The 20,055-nt window shown below is 49.0% G+C and overlaps 1 protein-coding gene across 1 annotated transcript in view; it reads left to right on the forward strand.

Annotated features, from left to right (window-relative positions):
- igf1ra (insulin-like growth factor 1a receptor) overlaps window positions 1-20,055 on the forward strand; it is a 234,291-nt gene that overhangs the window by 208,273 nt on the left and 5,963 nt on the right. Inside the window, 7 exon segments of the mRNA XM_072552911.1 lie at window positions 1,208-1,278; window positions 2,373-2,602; window positions 4,775-4,885; window positions 6,633-6,792; window positions 8,469-8,598; window positions 14,716-14,791; window positions 14,793-14,851. Coding sequence (XP_072409012.1) covers window positions 1,208-1,278; window positions 2,373-2,602; window positions 4,775-4,885; window positions 6,633-6,792; window positions 8,469-8,598; window positions 14,716-14,791; window positions 14,793-14,851 — 837 coding nt within the window.

Below are 20,055 nucleotides of genomic sequence, written 5' to 3' on the forward strand. Positions count from 1 at the left end.
CACCCCCAACAATCTCACACGCACACAGGCTCTGTCTTGCAACACGCACACATCCCTAACCCACATGCGTACGCACAGTCATATACCGTGACACACACGCACGCGCGCACACAGTCTCGCATATACACAATCTCTCTCACACACTCACTCACGTGCACACACCTAACAAACTTGCGTGCACACTGTCACATACCATGACACACAGTCTCTCAAACACACATGCACACGCATGCACAATCTGCAATGCAAATTCCCAGCTCGGCAAACAGAGCCACAACATACACAATCTCTCTCACACACTCGGGCACACGTGCACACACATGCTCCAGTTTCCTGCTCGTCTGTTTGAAGACGGTAATGATTGACATGGGCCCAGAATTGTGAGGGTGATCACAGCAAGACTCATGCTGCCACTCCTATTTAAAGTTGCCACAGCCTCTGATGTCCGCACACGTGTGGTAAATACAACGATCAGGAGTTGCTACCTGTCCTACATTGTTCCTCCGCAGTACAGTGGTGGTGCTGTCACGGCAGATGCCGTTCACACAGTGCTTGGTTTCCATGCAGTAAAGGTGCAGCAGCAGTTAAGTTGAACAGGTTGTTTGTAACCTTTCATAGAATCATAGGATCCCTACAGTGTGGAAACAGGCCATTTGGCCCATTGAGTCCACACCGACTCTCCAAGGAGCATCCCACTCAGACCCACCTCTTTACTGCATTACTGTGTTTGCAATGGTTAACTCACCTAGCCTGACACTCTGGGCAAAAACCCATTTATATTTTGATAATCTGGCCAGGGCAGGAACGGGTGTTTGTCTGTCTGTATTTTATCACTTTAACGTGCACCAAGGGAATTAGTGACATTTGTAACTGAGGGAAGTATTCAGTGTTCGTGGGATCTCACACACACCCGACACGTACGTTGTCTGTTTGAAGGTGGGATTCAGGCAATCAGCTGAGGATTTCCAGATACCACTCTTCCCTCTTGACCCGAACTGATGCCTGTCCTTTTAATCAAGATCCAATTATGATCATGGGTAGCGATTCCCACTCGAAGGGTTTTAGTTTTTAATGAAGAAATCTCCTGTTGGGGCCCTCCCCCAACATGAATGGATAGCATTGCCTGGTGTCTTTCAGTGTAAAAATATTTGACATTGGGATATTGCCTGCAGGTTTATTAACAAGTGTCTCTCTCTCTCTTGTGTAGAAATAGTGACAGACTTCCAAATGGAGTTCTGTACGCCTCTGTGAACCCGGAGTATTTCAGTGCTGCTGACAGTGAGTATTGGGCGAAATCTAAATTTACACTGCTCCCCTCCTCTGAGTGAAGGTTTGGTGGTGGGTGAGTTGGGATTTGGGTGGCGGGGAGGGTAAGTGTCACAGGGCAACCACTAGATCAACTACCCTGAGAATGTGAGCATTGTGCACTTCCTATTTGCAGTTTGGATGTGTAACATCTAACATTTTGCTTTTGTGCAGAGGGAATGCATTTGACCGGCCTAGCTTGTTTTCCCCCCCTTCCCCGCCCACCATTCTGTTAGGCTGTTTTGATCTCCACTTCCCTGGGCATGCCCTCTTCCCACTGAATACCCAAATTAATTGTGGGCCAAAGGACACTGACGTCCTCCCTACTTTATGATGCCCAAATATGACTGTTTTTGAAACGTGGTCTCGATGGACAGAGTAGCTGTTGTGAAATTTGCAGGAGTGCCAAGACAGAGTCTACTTCAGTCTGTTGAGTAGGTCTCCTTTTGATCAGAGAAGGTGAAAAGAAGTTTTAATAGAGATGTTCAAACTTGCCTTTGTGGAGTAAGTAGGAGGACCATGTTTATATGGGCAGGAGTGATGGTAACCTGAGATTAAAGATGTTGGCAGTAAAATCAGAGGGGAGATGAGAGCTGCTGTTTTGCACAGTAAGTTGCAGTGATTCAGGGCCTTGTTTTTATTTGTTCAATCTTATATGACATGTGGGTATCGCTGGCAAGGCCTGATCTGTGCGGCCTCAGAGTGGCCTGCTCTGATATTTCAGAGGGCAGCGAAAAGTCACTCACGTTACTGTGGGTCTGGAGTTACGTGTAGGCCAGGCCAGGTCAGGGGACAATTTCTGTCCCTAAAGGACATTAGTGAACCAGCTGGATGCTTGATAACAGTCAATGTTCTCTTAATACTTGCTGAAGGACAGGATGGATTGAGTGTTGTGAAAAGAAATAGGTGAATACTGAGAAAGATGCGGAGGTACGTGGGGAGATGGGAGGGTGACTCTTTTGAAAACCTAGCACAGCCATGATGGGCACAGGGCACCTTCCTGTAAGGTGTGGCTGTAGTATTGGATTGGGCACTTTCCAGTGAAATGTCTTTGTTATTTGATCCAGTGTACGTGCCGGATGAGTGGGAAGTCCCACGCGAGAAGATCACCATGACCCGCGAGTTGGGCCAAGGCTCCTTTGGGATGGTTTACGAGGGCGTTGCCAAGGGTGTGGTGAAGGGGGATCCGGAGACGAGAGTCGCCATCAAAACTGTCAATGAGTCAGCCACGATGCGCGAACGAATCGAGTTCCTCAATGAGGCATCGGTGATGAAAGAGTTCAATTGTCATCATGTGGTACGTATAAAGAGACCGAGATTCCAGACAGCATTTCTCTGCTGAGCCCTGTAGTATCATGGAGGCAGTGTATTCCAAATTTGGATATATCAGGGGATAAGATTTTGAACAATATAACACTGGGGTACAGTACTGGTGGGGACAGGTCTGTCACTGTGTAACACTGGGGTACAGTACTGGTGGGGACAGGTCTGTCACTGTGTAACACTGGGGTACAGTACTGGTGGGGACAGGTCTGTCACTGTGTAACACTGGGGTACAGTACTGGTGGGGACAGGTCTGTCACTGTGTAACACTGGGGTGCAGTACTGGTGGGGACAGGTCTGTCACTATATAACACTGGGGTACAGTACTGGTGGGGACAGGTCTGTCACTGTGTAACACTGGGGTACAGTACTGGTGGGGACAGGTCTGTCACTGTGTAACACTGGGGTACAGTACTGGTGGGGACAGGTCTGTCACTATAACACTGGGGTACTGTACTGGTGGGGACAGGTCTGTCACTATATAACACTGGGGTACAGTACTGGTGGGGACAGGTCTGTCACTGTATAACACTGGGGTACAGTACTGGTGGGGACAGGTCTGTCACTGTGTAACACTGGGGTACTGTACTGGTGGGGACAGGTCTGTCACTGTGTAACACTGGGGTACTGTACTGGTGGGGACAGGTCTGTCACTGTGTAACACTGGGGTACTGTACTGGTGGGGACAGGTCTGTCACTGTGTAACACTGGGATACAGTACTGGTGGGGACAGGTTTGTCACTGTATAACACTGGGGTACAGTACTGGTGGGGACAGGTCTGTCACTGTGTAACACTGGGGTACTGTACTGGTGGGGACAGGTCTGTCACTATATAACAGTGGGGTACAGTACTGGTGGGGACAGGTCTGTCACTGTATAACACCGGGGTACAGTACTGGTGGGGACAGGTTTGTCACTGTATAACACTGGGGTAAAGTACTGGTGGGGACAGGTCTGTCGCTGTGTAACACTGGGGTACAGTACTGGTGGGGACAGGTTTGTCACTGTATAACACTGGGGTACAGTACTGGTGGGGACAGGTCTGTCACTGTGTAACACTGGGGTACTGTACTGGTGGGGACAGGTCTGTCACTGTATAACACTGGGGTACAGTACTGGTGGGGACAGGTCTGTCACTGTATAACACTGGGGTACAGTACTGGTGGGGACAGGTCTGTCACTGTATAACACTGGGGTACAGTACTGGTGGGGACAGGTCTGTCACTGTATAACACTGGGGTACAGTACTGGTGGGGACAGGTCTGTCCCTGTATAACACTGGGGTACTGTACTGGTGGGGACAGGTCTGTCCCTGTATAACACTGGGGTACAGTACTGGTGGGGACAGGTCTGTCCCTGTATAACACTGGGGTACAGTACTGGTGGGGACAGGTCTGTCCCTGTATAACACTGGGGTACAGTACTGGTGGGGGACAGGTCTGTCGCTGTATAACACTGGGGTACAGTACTGGTGGGGACAGGTATGTCCCTGTATGACACTGGGTACAGTACTGGTGGGGACAGGTCTGTCACTCTGTAATGCTGGGGTACAGTACTGGTGGGGACAAGTCAGTCGTTGAATAACACTGGGGTACAGTACTGGTGGGGACAGGTCTGTCCCTGTATAACACTGGGGTACAGTACTGGTGGGGACAGGTCTGTCCCTGTATAACACTGGGGTGCAGTACTGGTGGGGACAGGTCTGTAGCTGAATAACTTTGGGTTACAGTTTTGATGGGTGTGACTGTTTAATGCTGGGGTATGGTATTGATGTAAAAGGGTCCTTTGTTTCATGATGAGTCAATTGTTTGTCACCTCCTCCCTCATGCTTCCTTCCTTTGGAAGGGTAGTGGGGGTTAGTTCAGTGATGTATTACTGCCGAAGGGTAACAGGAAGCAGGTCAGAAAGTGACATTTAGGCCATAATTGGCTCAGCCAGGATCACTTTGAATGCCAGAATAGTCTTACCAAATAACTTGTTCCTGTTCCTTACTTTGGGCTTTGTGTCTGAATCTGTACATCAGTTGACTGATTTCAACACAACTTGCGTCTTCCATGTAATAGAATGTCCTAGGGCGTGTAATGTAATTTACTGTGTGGGAGGTGTGTTGGACCCGCCTGACTGTGTGTCCTGTGGGTATCTCAGGTACGTCTGCTCGGTGTCGTATCGCAAGGGCAGCCGACGTTGGTTATCATGGAGCTGATGACGCGTGGAGACCTGAAGAGCTATCTACGGTCACTCCGACCTGATGCAGAGGTGAGTCACCCACAGACTGTTGAACCCCACCCAGTCACCCGTGAGCAATCGGGTGCAATTGGGAGTGGCCTAACTACCCCAAAGGAGGCAGCATTCCTGAGCACCAGCCGACATGGGGTCTTGAAGGCAAGTGTTGGAATCCAATTAAAATGTAATCATTGAAATAAATCCATTAATTTTCAGAATTCCTGTTTCCCCTGCTCTGTCCCTCCCTTATTGTTCTTTTGTTCAGTAAGTCAACCTTGGGAGCATCACCAGCAAAGCAACTTCTTGTTACCCTTCCTGTTCCTGTTGGGAAGGTGCTGGCCATGGTGAGCTGCTACCTTGAATCACTACAGTCCAGACAGTCAAGTTTGTCTCCAGGTGCTTGGGCGATTCCCAAGTTTGGATGGTGTGTCCGTGCGTGGGGATCCTGGAATTGCTGGCATTTCCCCCACAATTTTCACGGCAATAAATTCCCCAGCTCTTCTCCCAAGCTCCCTGTTGGAGCATTACTCTTAAATGAAAACAGAAAATGCTGGAAGCACTCAGCGTGTCTCTTAACACGTCAGTGATTTGTTTTCAGCTAATGAGAACTTGTAGACCTGCTGAATGTCTCCTGCACCTTCTGCGAGCACCTGGAAGGTTTCAATGGTCAACTGGGTTTTTGGCAAGAGTAGGGATGATTGGGGTTTTTGGCAAGAGTAGGGAAGACAAAAACCAGGAAGATTGATGTGTAACAAGTTGCTCCTCGTTCTTGGTCAGGGTGAGGAGTAGGTGCCTTATTTCCAAATCTTTCGCAGTGCTGCTATAAAGCAGTCAGTTCAGAGTCTGAGGCAATTGTCTGAGCTAAGGCCAGCATGGTGGCTCAGTGGTTAGCACTGCTGCCTCACAGTGCTAGGGACATGGGTTCGAGTCCAGACTCGAGCAACTATCTGTGTGGAGTTTTCATGTTCTCTCTGTGTCTGCGTAGGCTTCCTCTGGGTGCTCCGGTTTCCTCCCACAATCCAAAGATGTGTAGGTTAGGGTGGATTGACCATGCTAAATTGCCCATAGTGTCCGGAGATGTGCAGTTGGTTAGCCGTGGGAAATGCAGGGTTACAGGGATGGGGTGGGGGGAGTGGGCTGCTTTTCAAAGGGTGAGTGTGGACTTGATGGGCTGAATGGCCTGCTTCCACACTGCAGGGGATTCTATGATTCAGTTCTGTGAATCCTTCCATCATACTTTGCGAACATCCATTACCCGTCAGTAATTTCCCCAGCGGTCTTCATTCAAAAGATGTTCTCAGCTGTCTGTTGCTGTGCAGGCCGGAGCCCTGCACTAAAGCGCAGGGTTGTAGGCTCTGCCCCTGCTCTCAAACAGCCTGTTGGAATCTCATTTTCCAACACCATGCAAAAACCCTCTATATTGGAACAGCAGTGGAGTTGCAGAGCGATCGCTAGATGAGAACAGGCACTGTTTATACTCCAGCACAGGACAGAGCAAGTCTGAAGCATGGCCGGGTGGTGTAGGGAGAGCTTTACCGTGCCCTGCATGGTGCAGTGGGCTAATGTTCTCCTTTCTCCTGAGCTGACCTTTACTGAAGTGTGTAGCTCTGGGGGGAAAAGTCGGTGTTCTAACTCGACAACCCAGACTATCCAATTCCAGTTGGAGGTCGGTCCACTGTAACTAGATGTGCAGGAGCCAGTGGATACTGAGCTTGGGTTTAATACAAGGACAGGCACTAAGTTATTGGATGCTTCAGTTCTTCACTGGATCTTCCAACAGAATAACCCAGGCCAGCCACCGCCCACCCTGAAGAAGATGACCCAGATGGCAGGCGAGATTGCAGATGGCATGTCTTACCTCAACGCTAACAAGTTTGTCCACCGGGATCTGGCGGCCAGGAACTGCATGGTGGCTGAGGATTACACGGTCAAGATTGGAGGTGGGTTTTTCGCATTGCAACAGCTGCGAATCCCTGGGTCATCTGACCTTTTAGTCCGGCCAGCGGCAATCTCGAGAAGCAGTATATAACTGGGTTGTTTTTCTGTATTGCACTGTGTGGTGTTAGCTGTGACTTGGTTGGCAGCAGCCCTGGCTCTGGGTCAGAAAGTTGCAGGTTCAAGCCCCACTCTAGAGACTGAACATAAGCTTCCAGTCTGCCCTGTCACTCAGTAAGATCACGACTGACTTGTTGTGGTCTCCTCTTCACTTCCCCAGAACCCTCAACTCCCTCGTCTGTCACAAAGACTTGGTTCAGTGACGCAGACTCCATCACTTTCTGCAGAAGAGAATTGCACTGACTTGCAGCCCTTTGAAAAAAAGAAACCCACCTCGTTTCTGTCCTCAAACCCTCCTCACCTCTTTGTCTAAACCAGTGACCCTGGTTCGAATCTCCTGTCCAGGACGAAGCCTCCTTGTGTCCACCCTATTTTGTCCCCTCCGACTCCTATATTTGAATAGGATCTCTTCTCATTCTTCCAAATGCCAGTGGGTGTAGGCCTAACCCATTCAATTTTCCTTCATAAGATTAGTCATCTGTCCCAAGGATGAGTCAAGGGGAGGTGACTCCAGGCCCACAACAATGTGATTGACTCTGGGCATTTAGGATAATAAATGCTGGCCCAGCCAGAAATGCCTCGTCCTGTAAATAAATGGGGGGAAGAAAGTGAACATTCTCAACTTGAAACATAGGTACGGCTCTGGGAGGGTCACTGAGGGAGTGCTGCACTGTCAGAGGGAGCTGTCTTTCCTTCGAGGTCCTGCCTGCTCCTGTCTCCTGGATGTTGGGCAAGAAATCGGACTCAACTGTTTACTCACCTCACAGTTGTGCTTCCATGTACCGGGGCAGATTGAGTACAGGAGGCTCTGATCCAAAGCATGAGGTTGAAGTTCTGAGAACATGGGTTCAATTCCTGCCTCGTCAGGTCATAAAATCTGAAATCAATTTAAAACAAAATCTGGAATTAAAAAGCTAGTTTAAAAATGACCATGTGATCGCTGTCATTTTTTATCAAAAACCCATCTGGTCCACTAATGTTCTAAAGAGAAGGAAATCTGTCATCCTTACCTGGTCTGGCCTCCATCTGACTCCTCCAGACCTGCAGCAATATGGTTGACTCTTTAGGGTTGGACGTTAAATACTGACCTAGTCAGCGAGGCCCATATCCCAAGAACAAATTTATTAATTTTAAAAATGTGGACAAGCGAGGGATAGACCGAATGGGCAGTCAGTACCTGTCACTGACCCAGGCAGGATCTGCACAGGCGAAGGGTGTGGTGCTGGAAAAGCACAGTAGGTCAGGCAGCATCTGAGAAGCAGGAGAATCGATGTTTTGGGCATAAGCCCGATTCCTGATGAAGGGTTTATGCCTGCAATGTTGATTCTCCTGCTTCTTGGATGCTGCCTGACCTGCTGCGCTTTTCCAGCATCTGAAGTCCTCCCTTTCCCTGAGGATCTGCACAGTGAGGAGAAGGTGATTGTTTGAACCAACGTCTGTGCCACAGCTCTTAGAATTATGTGAATAAAATTTGACTTTTCGAAGAGTAAACTTTTCTGGGCTCCGTTTGGTAGAAGTGAAGCGCTGAGACCACTCGGAAATGTCTGTCCTTCTCCCACAGATTTCGGGATGACGCGTGACATCTACGAGACAGATTATTACCGGAAAGGAGGGAAGGGATTGCTGCCGGTCCGCTGGATGTCACCAGAATCACTGAAAGATGGCGTTTTCACCACCCACTCCGATGTCTGGTAAAGTCATCTTGTTGGTGTGCTTTGGTCAAGCTGAGCGAGTTGGCAAATATGCTGCTGATGCAGAGCAATGAAGAGAAATATGAGGTTTTTCACTGTGGGAGCAAGAACAAGGAGGCAGATTATTTTCCGAATGGTCAGAAGTTAAGAGAGAAGCATGTGCACTGACGCCTGGTCTCCTTGTACACCAGCCGCTGAGAGTAAGCATTGTGGGCGCTGTAGGCAGTCAGGAAGGTAACTGGTAGGTCGGTCTTCATAGCGAGAGGATTCGAGTCCAGGAGCTGGGGTGTCTTGCTGCAGTTGTACAGGACCTTGGTGAGACCACACCTGGAGTACTGTATGCAGTTTGGTCTCCTTATCCAAGGAAGAACAATGCAGCAGTTATCAAACTGATTTCTGGGATGGAAGAACTGATGCATGAGGAGAGGATGAATTGGTGAGGCCTCTATTCACTGGAGTCTAGAAGAAAGAGGGGGGTATATCCTAGAAACCGATTGAGCTCCGACAGGACTAGATAAGATAGATGCAGGAAGGATGTTCCAGATAATCGGAGGTGGGGGGAACAGTCTAAGGTCATGGGATAAACCATTTCGGGCTGATATGAGGGGAGGTTTCTTCACCCAGAGAGTGGGGAGCCTTTGGAAGTCTCTGCCTCAGAAAGTTGTCAAGTCGAAAACATTGTATGATTTCAGGAAGAAGTTGGGGCTTGGGGCTAAAGGGATCAAAGGATCTGGGAGAAAAGAGGAACTAACTTTTGAGTTGAATGGTCAGCCATGATCACAGTGAATGGCAGAGAGAGGCTCTAACGGGCCGAATGGCCTACTCCTGCTCCTCTTTGCTGTGTTTTACTTTCTCCTCAGCTTTAACTCTCAATTTACCATCTCTTCTCAAAGCCAGTCAGGCTGGTTGAGAAAGAATTCCCAAACTATTTACTGGAGCCGAAGCCTGCATTTTAAGTACACAAACATATTGCAAGCATTAAACATTGCGGTGTCTTTTCTGTAGATAACCAAGTTTTTTATTTATGTCAGCTGGATGTTGCCCTGTGAATAGTTCCCACAATGTTTGCAGTGGATTCCACAAACGCTGTTCCCTCGATGCTTTCCATGTTGTGGGCTGAAATCTCAAATGTACAGAGGCGGTGCTGTCTGTGGGTAATCTTCCTCGTTTGTAATCTGCCCAGGATATCTTGCTGTGCTGATCCCAGAGCTTAGAGCATTTCTTTGCTCTCCTTCCCCCAGTGACGATGAACATATTGAGAATTGATGGTTTCTCTTGAAGTTTGTCCCAAATTATTTTTCCGAGTTGATTTTATCGAAGACAAAATATAGTGCGTTACAGTCAGTGACGTCTATCAGGTAGCCACTACTTGAGGAAGCACAACAGCCAATTTGTGCATAGCAAGATCCCACAGACAGTAATGTGATGTTGACCAATTAATGTTGTTTTTATTTCTTCACGGGATGTAGGCAACAGTAGCTGGGCCCAGCATTTACTGCCCGTCCCTAGTTGCCCCTTGGGAGGGTGGTGGTGAGCTGCCTTCCTGAACTGCTGCAGTGTACCTGCTGTAGATGGAATCGATAAAGTGTGGGGCTGGAAAAGGCACAACGTCAGAGGAGCAGGAGAGTCGACGTTTCAGGTTGGAGTCTAAAATGTTGACTCCCCTGCTCCTCTGATGCTGCCTGACCTGCTGTGCTTTTTCCAGCTCCACACTTTATCAGCTCTGACTTTCCAGCATCTGCAGTCCTCACTATCTCCAAGCTGCCGATGATGCTGATGGTGAGAGAGTTCCAGCTTTGTGATTTTCAGTGCAGGATAAATAACGGCCATGACACTACGGACAAGCTCCTTGAACTAGCACCGAGGGGATCTCCTACATCCACCTGCAGAGTTAGACAGGGAGCCGGTTTAATGTCATTTGTGAAAACAGACACCTCCAACTGTGCAGTGCTGCAGTGACATCCTGGAGGAGGTAGCTGGAGGGCCATGAGACCTGAGGACCTGCAGTCTCGTTGTTATGGGTGGGAGGTTGCTGTGAGTCTTGCTTCCAAAGGTGACAAGTTTAAGGATGAACCCTGCCATTCTGTTGACTTGTGCAAATCTTCCAGGGTAGCGGCTGTGGCATTGTCAACAAGGCTGGGGAGAGTGGTCTCCCTCTGTGGTTGGTTCACAATGTTCCTATTGACAGGAACCCTCGAAAACGTGGGGAAGTTCTGCAGAATCCAACCCCTTCCCCTCCTCCCACTGGATATAAAATTACAGCAAAGTTTAGAAGCAACAACACAGAGATGGTGGTGTAGTGGTACTATCACTGGAATGGTAGTACTGAGGTCCAGGCTAATGCTTTTGTGGCATTTGGTTTAAATCCCACAACTGCAGCTGGTTTCAAAATCTGGAAGTATAAAGCCTCCATGACCGTGATTATGATTGTTGCAAAAACTCTGGCTTCAGGGAGTGACGGCTGCTGTCCTTACCTGGTCTGGTCTACTAGTGAGTCCAGACTTACTGGAGTCAGACCCACTCTCAACTGCTCTCTGAAATGGCCCAGATGGGCTCACTTCAAGGCCATTTAGGGGTGGAACAGAATTGCAGTGATGCCCATTTCTCATGAAGAACAAGAACTGTTGAAGAACCCATTATTGTTCTTGAGCATTTAATGAAAAATATAGGAACAGGAGGAAGCCATTTAGTCCCTCAAGTCTGTTGTACCGCCATTCAATGGGATGCTGGCTGATCTCTGGCCCAACTTCAATACCTAGCTTTGGCCCAAATCTCTTAATACCTTTGCTTAACAAAAAATAAATTAGCAGATTTAAAATTAATAACTGATCAGCATTCACTGCTGTTTGTTGAAGAGAGTTCCAAACCTCGCCCACCCTTTGTATGTAGAAGTGCTTCCTAATGCCTCTCCTGAATGCTCTGGCCCTAATTCACAGACTAAACCCCTGGTTCTTGAGCCAGTGGAAATAGTTAATCTTTATCTACCACATTGTTTCCTGTTAACATAGAATCCCTACAGTGTGGAAGCAGGTCATACAGCCCACTGAGTCCACACTGACCCTCTGAAATCTTCAGGATCTTCGATCAGTTCGCCCCTTAACCTTCTAACCTTGAGAGAAAACAGGCCTTAATTGTATAGTTTCTCCTCATAACATAACCTCCTGAAATTCAGGTAAAGGTCTTGTGAAACCTATGTGTACTCCCTGCAAAGTCAGTATACCCTTCCTAAAGTGTGGGACCCAGATCTGCTCACAGTACTCACAGGTTGGAAAATATCTGCTAAAGTTGAAAAGTTCAGTGTAATTTTTAAATGGCAGTAAAATTGCTTGGAATCCTTTAGAGGATTCAGCCCTTGGGTTCTGGGGAAACACTGCCTGAGCGAGCTATCAAAGAGATGACGGGCCGACTGGCCTCCTACTGTGCTGTCCCAGTTCCAAAGCTGTGTAGTGTTACGCAGAACCCACTCGGGATCAGCAGTTGGCTTGGCCTTGAGAAAGTTTGGCTTTCAGATAAAATAGGGAGAGGACTTTGCCCTCCTTTTGGAGGGAAGGAGTCAGTCATCACATTTAAACTGGGTCATCGGTTTCCCAGCCCAACCTAGGTGCAAAGTTGAGTGAAATCTGACCTGCCTTCCCTTCTGATCAGTAAACACCCCACCCCCTGCCCCAGAAAGGAAATGATGACTGCAGGAATTTATTCAAGGAATTGCCGTATTATCCAGCATCCTGCTAATGGCAGGGTGTGTTCAGGAGCCCCTCTGGTAAAGGAGACCCCAGGCTTGAACCTACACCTCCGCAGTGGGTGCTGACTCTCATTTGAAGTAGACTTCTGCTGTCGAACTCTGTCTTGTTCTAGATTCTCTGGCAGCTCATTAGCTGCAGTTCCTGAACGTCCCACATGAAGGAATAGCGTGTCCTTTGTGTTTTTTTTAATTACCTGGATCTGCAGCCTTCTTTAAATGTTTAGAAGAATTGAAATCACCTTGTTAAAAGCTGCTAGTTCAGTCTTTTCTCTTGTGCTTTCTTATCCTCAGCACAGGGAGAACGTGAGGACTGCAGATACTGGAGATCAGAGCTGAAAAATGTGTTGCTGGAAAAGCGCAGCAGGTCAGGCAGCATCCAAGGAGCAGGAGAATCAACGTTTCGGGCATAAGCCCTTCCTGAAGAAGGGCTTATGCCCGAAACGTTGATTCTCCTGCTCCTTGGATGCTGCCTGACCTGCTGCGCTTTTCCAGCAACACATTTTTCAGCTCTTATCCTCAGCACAGTCTACATACGAAGTGTTTTTTTTCTTGAACGTGGCAAAGAAATTAGAGTCAAATTTCTAAACAAGAAAATGCACATTACTGCAGATACTGGAAGTCTGAAATAGAAACAGAAATAGGTGGAGGAACTCCGCCAGGTCTGGCAGCATCTGTGGAGAGAAAGTAGCAGCTTGGAGGAACAGCTGTGAAGCAGAGAGTCACTGGAACTGAAAAGTTAACTCTGTTTCTCTGTCAACAGATGCTGCCAGACCTGCTGAGTTTCAGATGAATGTCCACCCTGTTGAGGGTATTGTCTCATTCCTAGAACATCATGGCTCCAGAGCACACAGCTCTCGTTGTGATCGTTCACAAACTGAATCAAAAATGGTAGCTACTCAGCTAAGTAGGGCATCACAGTCCATCCCAATGCTGCCTGCAGCTGCTATCCCCATATAAATGGTACAATGGCCCTGTAGAAGGCGATTGGACAGTGAGGTTGGATTGGGAGGCTGGTGAGATGGAAGCAGCTTTGCAGTGTTTTCTCCCCTGGTTGCCCACTGCCCCTAGTCTTGGACTCTCCGTCAGGTGGACCGTTCCCGTACCTCCATGTACCGGGGCAGATTGAGTGCAGACTCAAAGGACCATTGGATGCTGAATGTTTTCCATGATGTGTTCCTGGAATCTTGCAAGCTCCTGCTACCTAGACCCAGCAACACTCGCAAGATGTTGTCTCCTTCTCAAGATTTCTGCTGAGCTTTGAGTGTTTTGAGTTGTCGTCAAGCAACATCTTAGTCATAGAGTCATACAGCGTGGAAATAGACCCTTTGGTCCTTGTCCCATTAGCCTGCTCCTGGCCCATATCCCTCTAAATCTTTCCTATCCATGTACTTATCCAAATGTATTTTAAATTTTGGAACTGCACCTGCACCCGCCACTTCCTCAGGCAGTTCATTCCACACACGAACCAGCCTTCGTATGAAAAAAAACTTGTCTCTTGGGTCCCTTTTAAATCTTTCTCTTCTCACTGTAAACAAACGCCCCCAAGTTTTGAACGCCCCTACTCTAGGAAGAAGACCGTTGCTATTCAGCTCATCTGTGCCTCTCATGATTTTATAAATCTCGATTAAAGCCGTCCCTCAACCTCCTCTGCTCCAGTGAGAGAAATCCCAGCCTCTCTGTATAACCCAAACCCTCCGTTCCCGGTAAGATCCTGGTAAATCTTTGAACTCTTTCCAGTTTAGTAATGCCCTTCTATAGCAGATGATGGTTGATGAATTTGCCATTTTGTTTGGAATTGGTTGCATTTTCAGCGGAAAACCGCAACGAGCAATGTTTACGTAGCAGGTAAAAAACAAGGACCGCAGATGCTGGAAACCCGAGTCTAGATGAGAGTGGTGCTGGAAAAGCGCGGCAGGCCAGGCAGCATCCAAGGAACAGGAAAATCGACGTCTCGGGCAAAAGCCCTTCATCAGGAATAGATCAGCCTCTATTCCTGATGAAGGGCTTTTGCCCGAAACGTCGATTTTCCTGCTCCTCGGATGCTGCCTGACCTGCTGTGCTTTTCCAGCACCACTCTAATGTTTACGTGGGACTTTACTCACGCTAGCAGGTTCCGAGGACCTCAATGGGAGAGGTTCTTAGGTGTGCGATGGTTCACACAGGGAACAAGGAGGGGTTTGTGAGAGAGTTCCAGAGCTTGGGGCATCCATAGGGGAGAGAGAAGCTGCTGGAGTTGGGGTGAGGAACCCTGTGTATTTGAACAGAGTTTGGTCGAACAAACTCAGAGGGTGCTGAACTGGTTTGACAAAGCTGAGAATCTTAAAACGAGAGTGTTTAATGAGTGGGCGAATTATTTTGCTGTGTTGTGTTTGTAGGTCCTTTGGTGTTGTCCTCTGGGAGATTGCCACACTGGCAGAGCAGCCTTACCAGGGGATGTCCAATGAGCAGGTTTCTGCGGTTTGTGATGGAGGGCGGATTACTGGAGAGACCCGAATCGTGTGCAGACAGCCTGTAAGTTTAAACGCTGCTGGGCAACACCTTAACACAACCGGCTAGTGTCAGCATTGAAATGTTAACGTCCAGGTTTATAAGATCCACTACTACAACTCACAGGACTTCCTGTCTCTGTCCATCCTTTACACCCTTTCTCATCCGCCTCCCGCGCTTCCCCCGTCCTCTTCCCCCCTCCGACCTCCCGCCTTCCCCCTCCTCCCTCCCGCCTTCCCCTCCTCCCTCCCGCCTTCCCCCTCCTCCCTCCCGCCTTCCCCCGTCCTCCCTCCTGCATCCCCTCCTCCTTCCTACATTGCCCGCCACCTCCCTCGTGTGCCGCCTCCTCCCTCCCGCCCCCCCCTGCCTTCTCCTTTGCTATTCTCTTCATTCCCTCTTCACCTCCTTTTCTCCACCTTTTTCTTCCCTTTTTTTCTCTTTAAACCTTTCTCATTCACTTTTCAATCTCTCTCTCTGCCCTCTCTCTCTCTGCCCCTTCTCTCTCTCTCTGCCCCCCCCCGCCCCCCTCTCTCTGCCCCCCCCGCCCCCTCTCTCTCTGCCCCCGCCTCTCTCTGCCCTGCCCCCCTCTCTCTGCCTCTGCCCCCCCCTCTCCTCTCTGCCCTGCCCCCCCCCTCTCTGCCCTGCCCCCCCCCTCTCTCTCTGCCTCCCCCCCCTCTCTGCCCTCCCCTCTCTCTGCCCCACCCTCTCTCTCTGCCCCACCCTCTCTCTCTGCTCCCACCCTCTCTCTCTGCCCCACCCCCCTCTCTCTGCCCCACCCCCTCTCTCTGCCCCACCCCCTCTCTCTGCCCCACCCCCCTCTCTCCTCTGCCCCACCCCCTCCTCTCTCTGCCCCACCCCCTCTCTCTCTGCCCCACCCCCTCTCTCTGCCCCACCCCCCTCTTCTCTGCCCCAACCCCCTCTCTCTGCCCCACCCCCTCTCTCTGCCCCACCCTCTCTCTCTGCCCCACCCTCTCTCTCTGCCCCACCCTCTCTCTCTCTGCCCCACCCTCTCTCTCTGCCCCACCCTCTCTCTCTCTGCCCCCACCCTCTCTCTCTGCCCCACCCTCTCTCTCTGCCCCACCCCTCTCCTCTCCTGCCCCACCCTCTCTCTCTGCCCCACCCTCTCTCTCTGCCCACCCTCTCTCTCTCTGCCCCACCCTCTCTCTCTCTGCCCCACCCTCTCTCTCTGCCCCACCCTGGCTCTCCACGGCGCTCGCTCTGCCCCTCACAGCGCTCGCTCTGCCCCTGCTCTCTCTCTCTCTCTCTCTCTCTGCCCCTGCTCTCTCTCTCTCTCTCTCTCTCTCTCTGCCCCTGCTCTCTCTCTCTCTCTCTCTCTCTCTCTCTGCCCCTGCTCTCTCTCTCTCTCTCTCTCTCTCTCTCTCTCTCTGCCCCTGCTCTCTCTCTCTACCCCTTCTCTCTCTCTCTCTCTCTCTCTCTCTACCCCTTCTCTCTCTCTACCCCTTCTCTCTCTACCCCCTTCTCTCTCTACCCCTTCTCTCTCTCTTCTCTCTCTCTGTCTGTCTGTCTGTCTCTCTCTCTCTCTCTCTCTCTGCCCCTTCTCTCTCTCTCTCTCTCCTTCAGTTGCAACTAAACACCAGGAGATGACTGTCTCAGCAGTTTACATTCTGACGTAGATCAGTAAGTGGGTCTAACTGCAGCAGGATGTGAATACAAGAATCCCATTGCTCAATCTTTCCATGTGTCAAATAAACTTGCAGTGGGGAAAAATATTGGGATTTAATTTGATAATGTTGGCAGTCTGACAGAGAACAGCAAATCAAATCTCTGACTGTAAAAATGGTGAGTGAAATCTGCAATTACTGCTGCTTTTAACACTGGCGATTAATCTGCAGTTTCCTAAAATTAGATTGCCATTTCATCAAACATTTTCTTTGTAGTTTTTTTATAAATCAGGCACACTTCTGTGTTGGTGATAGATTTCATTCTCGTTCTCTTTCTACTACCTCTCAATCTCAAGTCACCCTTCTGCTCCTGAAACTGTTGACTTGTGTCCTGTTTCAGAACAGAATATTCCCCCCTCCTCCCCACACTTGATTCCCACCAGTGACTGCCCCCGAATGGACAAACCATTCCAAGTCTGCCATCTGTGCGAGCCCATGTTAGTAGAGTCATAGTACAGAGAAATTGCCCTTCAGCCCATCGAGCCGATGCTAGCCCAAAACAGCCCCTAACGAATCTAATCCCATTTCCCAGCACTTGGTATCTCATTGTGTGTCTAAATCCTTCTGAAATGTGGTGTGTGTTTCTGCCTTTCCCAACCTTACATGTAGAGAGTTCCAGATTTCCCACCAATCTCTGGGTTTTCCTCACATCCCTCTCTGAACTCCTGCCCCTTCCCTTCAATCTGTGTGCCCCCCCCCCCCGCCCTTCCAATCTCTCTGTCAAGGGGAGAGGTTTCTTCATGTCTATGTCCCTCATCATTTTAGACTTCTCAATCATGTCCCCTCTCTATCGCCTTTGCTCCAGTCTCTCCAATCTCTTTGCAATAACTGACACTCTCCATTCCAGGCAACATCCTGGTAAGCCAGGTGTGCTGCCTCTGTAATGTGGACTCTAGAATTGCATACAGTACTCTGACCATGTCATATTGAGTCATAGTTACCCAGACACTCCCCAATCAATCCATGTAAGCCCTAGGGTAATGAGTGTCAAGGGCTTTGTTCAGCAAAATTGCAAGGCCCTACCCCCTGTCACCCAGCCTCATGGTTGAGATCAGAGTGGAGCTTTACCGATCGTTTATTTCGAAACATTGCTAACAAGGAACTTGTTGCTGAAGCTTTTCACCTCACGTTCATCAGGACAAATGCAAGAATGCCAAATTTCAGCTGTCACAACAATTTATACTGCAGGAGAAACAATGTCATAAAGTCACACAACAACAGGTTACAGTCCAACACCAAAAACCCCAGTGTCGTGTGACCTCTGACCTTGTCTACTCTAGTCCAACACCAGCACCTCCACATGTAGGCACAACAGCTGCCGATTGGCTGGTGAGTTGGCTCTGTTTGCTTCCCCCATGGCAATATCTCAGCCAAAGAGGAGCTATAGGCTCCCCAAACACCAGATTAATTCAACCAACTCATGACCATTCTAAAATAACCAGCCGAGGTATAACATGACACATGTAAGCTTGTGAAAAGCAGCACGTGTTTGTGTAGAGGGCACCATTCTCTTGTAAACAAAAGTCACATGTTCCACCTTTGTGCTGTTTTTGAGTTTACTCAGAACTTGAGCATATAGTTCCTCATTGCTTTTTCTGTGGAAATGTCTTGGCCAATCAGAGTTGACTTGCTGACCAATTTGTGCCCTTTACTTAGATTTGATTTAATTAGTTATTGTCACACATACGGTAAAAGGTTCTGTTTTTTGTGCAGGCACCTCATTGTGATTTTAATTTTTGAAATTTGGCATTCTTGCATTTGTCCTGATGGCTGGGAGATGTCAAGTTCCAGCGACGTACCTGTCTCTGTGCCATCTCGTTGCAGCCAAAGCTCCCACGGTTAGAGGCAGAAGTTGCCATAGTCTTACCAGACCGTGGGGCTGCTCTGTCATGAGGGAAAGACAACTGGTGGTGGTTTTTACCTGAGGGTCACCTCGCCTCAGGTGAGGAGGGAGGTTAAGGAAAGTCTTGCATGGTAGCTTCAGCTGGCCTGGGTGTCCCTCTGCCTCACCATCCAGCCAACTGAGCGAATCCATCCCCAGCCAATGGCAACTTATTGTTGCGTGTATGAACTTGCTTTCCTTGCTTCCTGGTGGGGTGGGGGGTGGAGAGTGCAGGGATTGCCTGGTGGAAGTCTTTCACTGCTGCTGGTCGGCCCTATGTTGTCCTTTAACAGTCGTTTCCGGGTCAAGCAGAGGGCAGGTGTCAAATAACCGGGTGGTATATTGTGCTGGGTGTAAACTGTCCTGTTAACATGTGATTTGCTGTCTTGCATACCTTCCCTTAATGAGCCTGCTGAGGGTTCTTGTTGACACTCGCCTCAAGGCGAGAGGGGATTGATTTCAGCCCAGAGAGAGCGGCCTGTTGGGCACAGCCAATGTAGTGAAGTTGAGCTCACAGGGCAGGACTTTTATGTTGGCTGTCTCTCTCTGCTATGAGGAGAGTTTTTTTAATATAATTCCGTTTCCCCCCAGCTCCTTCCCCTCACTTCACATGATTCACGTGTCAATCACATACTCTCTGTTAATTCACACCCTTCCCCGCCTTCGCTAACCCCATCACCTGTCAATCTGCAAATTCAGGGCTAACTGATGGGATGCAGTAGTTCTACAATCATACAGCATGGAAGCAGACTCTTCGGTCCAACTAGTCCATGCTGAACATAATCCCAAACTAGTCCCATCTGCCTGCTCCTGGCCCATACCCCTCCAAACCTTTCCTATTCATGTACTTATCCAAATGTCTTTTAAACATTGTAACTGTACCCACACCCACCACTTCCTCAGGAAGTTCATTCCACACACGAACCACCCTCTGTGTAAATAAAAGTTGCCCCTCATGTTTTTTTTAAATCTCTCCCCTCTCACCTTAAAAATGTGCTCCCCAGTCTTGAAATAGCCCATCGTAGGTGCAAAAAACCCAACTCATTAACCTTATCTAGACCCCTCATGATTTTATAAACCTCTATAAGGTCACCTCTCAACCTCCTACACTCCTACATGAAAAAAAAGCCCCACCCCATCCAGCCTCTCCTTATAACCTAAACTTTCCATTCCTGGCAACATCCTGGTAAATCTCTTCTGAACTCTCTCCAGCTTGATAATATCCTCCCTATAACAGGGTGACCAGAATTGGAACAGTATTCCAGAAGAGGCCTCACCAATGTCCTGTACAACCTCAACATGAAGGACATTTCCTTTTTATTTTCCTCACAACACCAGAACCTAAAAGTGCTGAGGCTCATTGTGGTCACACCTGCCCACAGCACTGAGATTGGCCACCGGGCTGAATGGCCTCCTGCAGTGTGACAGCTCTGAGATGTGCAGCCAGCACAAACACTCAGTTGTGGGCTGCAGTGCTCCAATTTACTCCCTCTCAGCCTCCTGCTCTCCAAGTGAATCCTTTTCTAGGATTCACATGCAGTTGTTGCAACTTCTCACACCCATCTCAAATTATAGAAATATGTAAAAATTTGAGGAGTCACCCAACATGGACGTAGACCCTTCGATCCAACCCGTCAATACTGACCAGATATCCGAAATAAATC

This window comes from Chiloscyllium punctatum, chromosome 33 (genome assembly GCF_047496795.1).
Source record: "Chiloscyllium punctatum isolate Juve2018m chromosome 33, sChiPun1.3, whole genome shotgun sequence".
Classification (NCBI taxonomy): domain Eukaryota; kingdom Metazoa; phylum Chordata; class Chondrichthyes; order Orectolobiformes; family Hemiscylliidae; genus Chiloscyllium; species Chiloscyllium punctatum.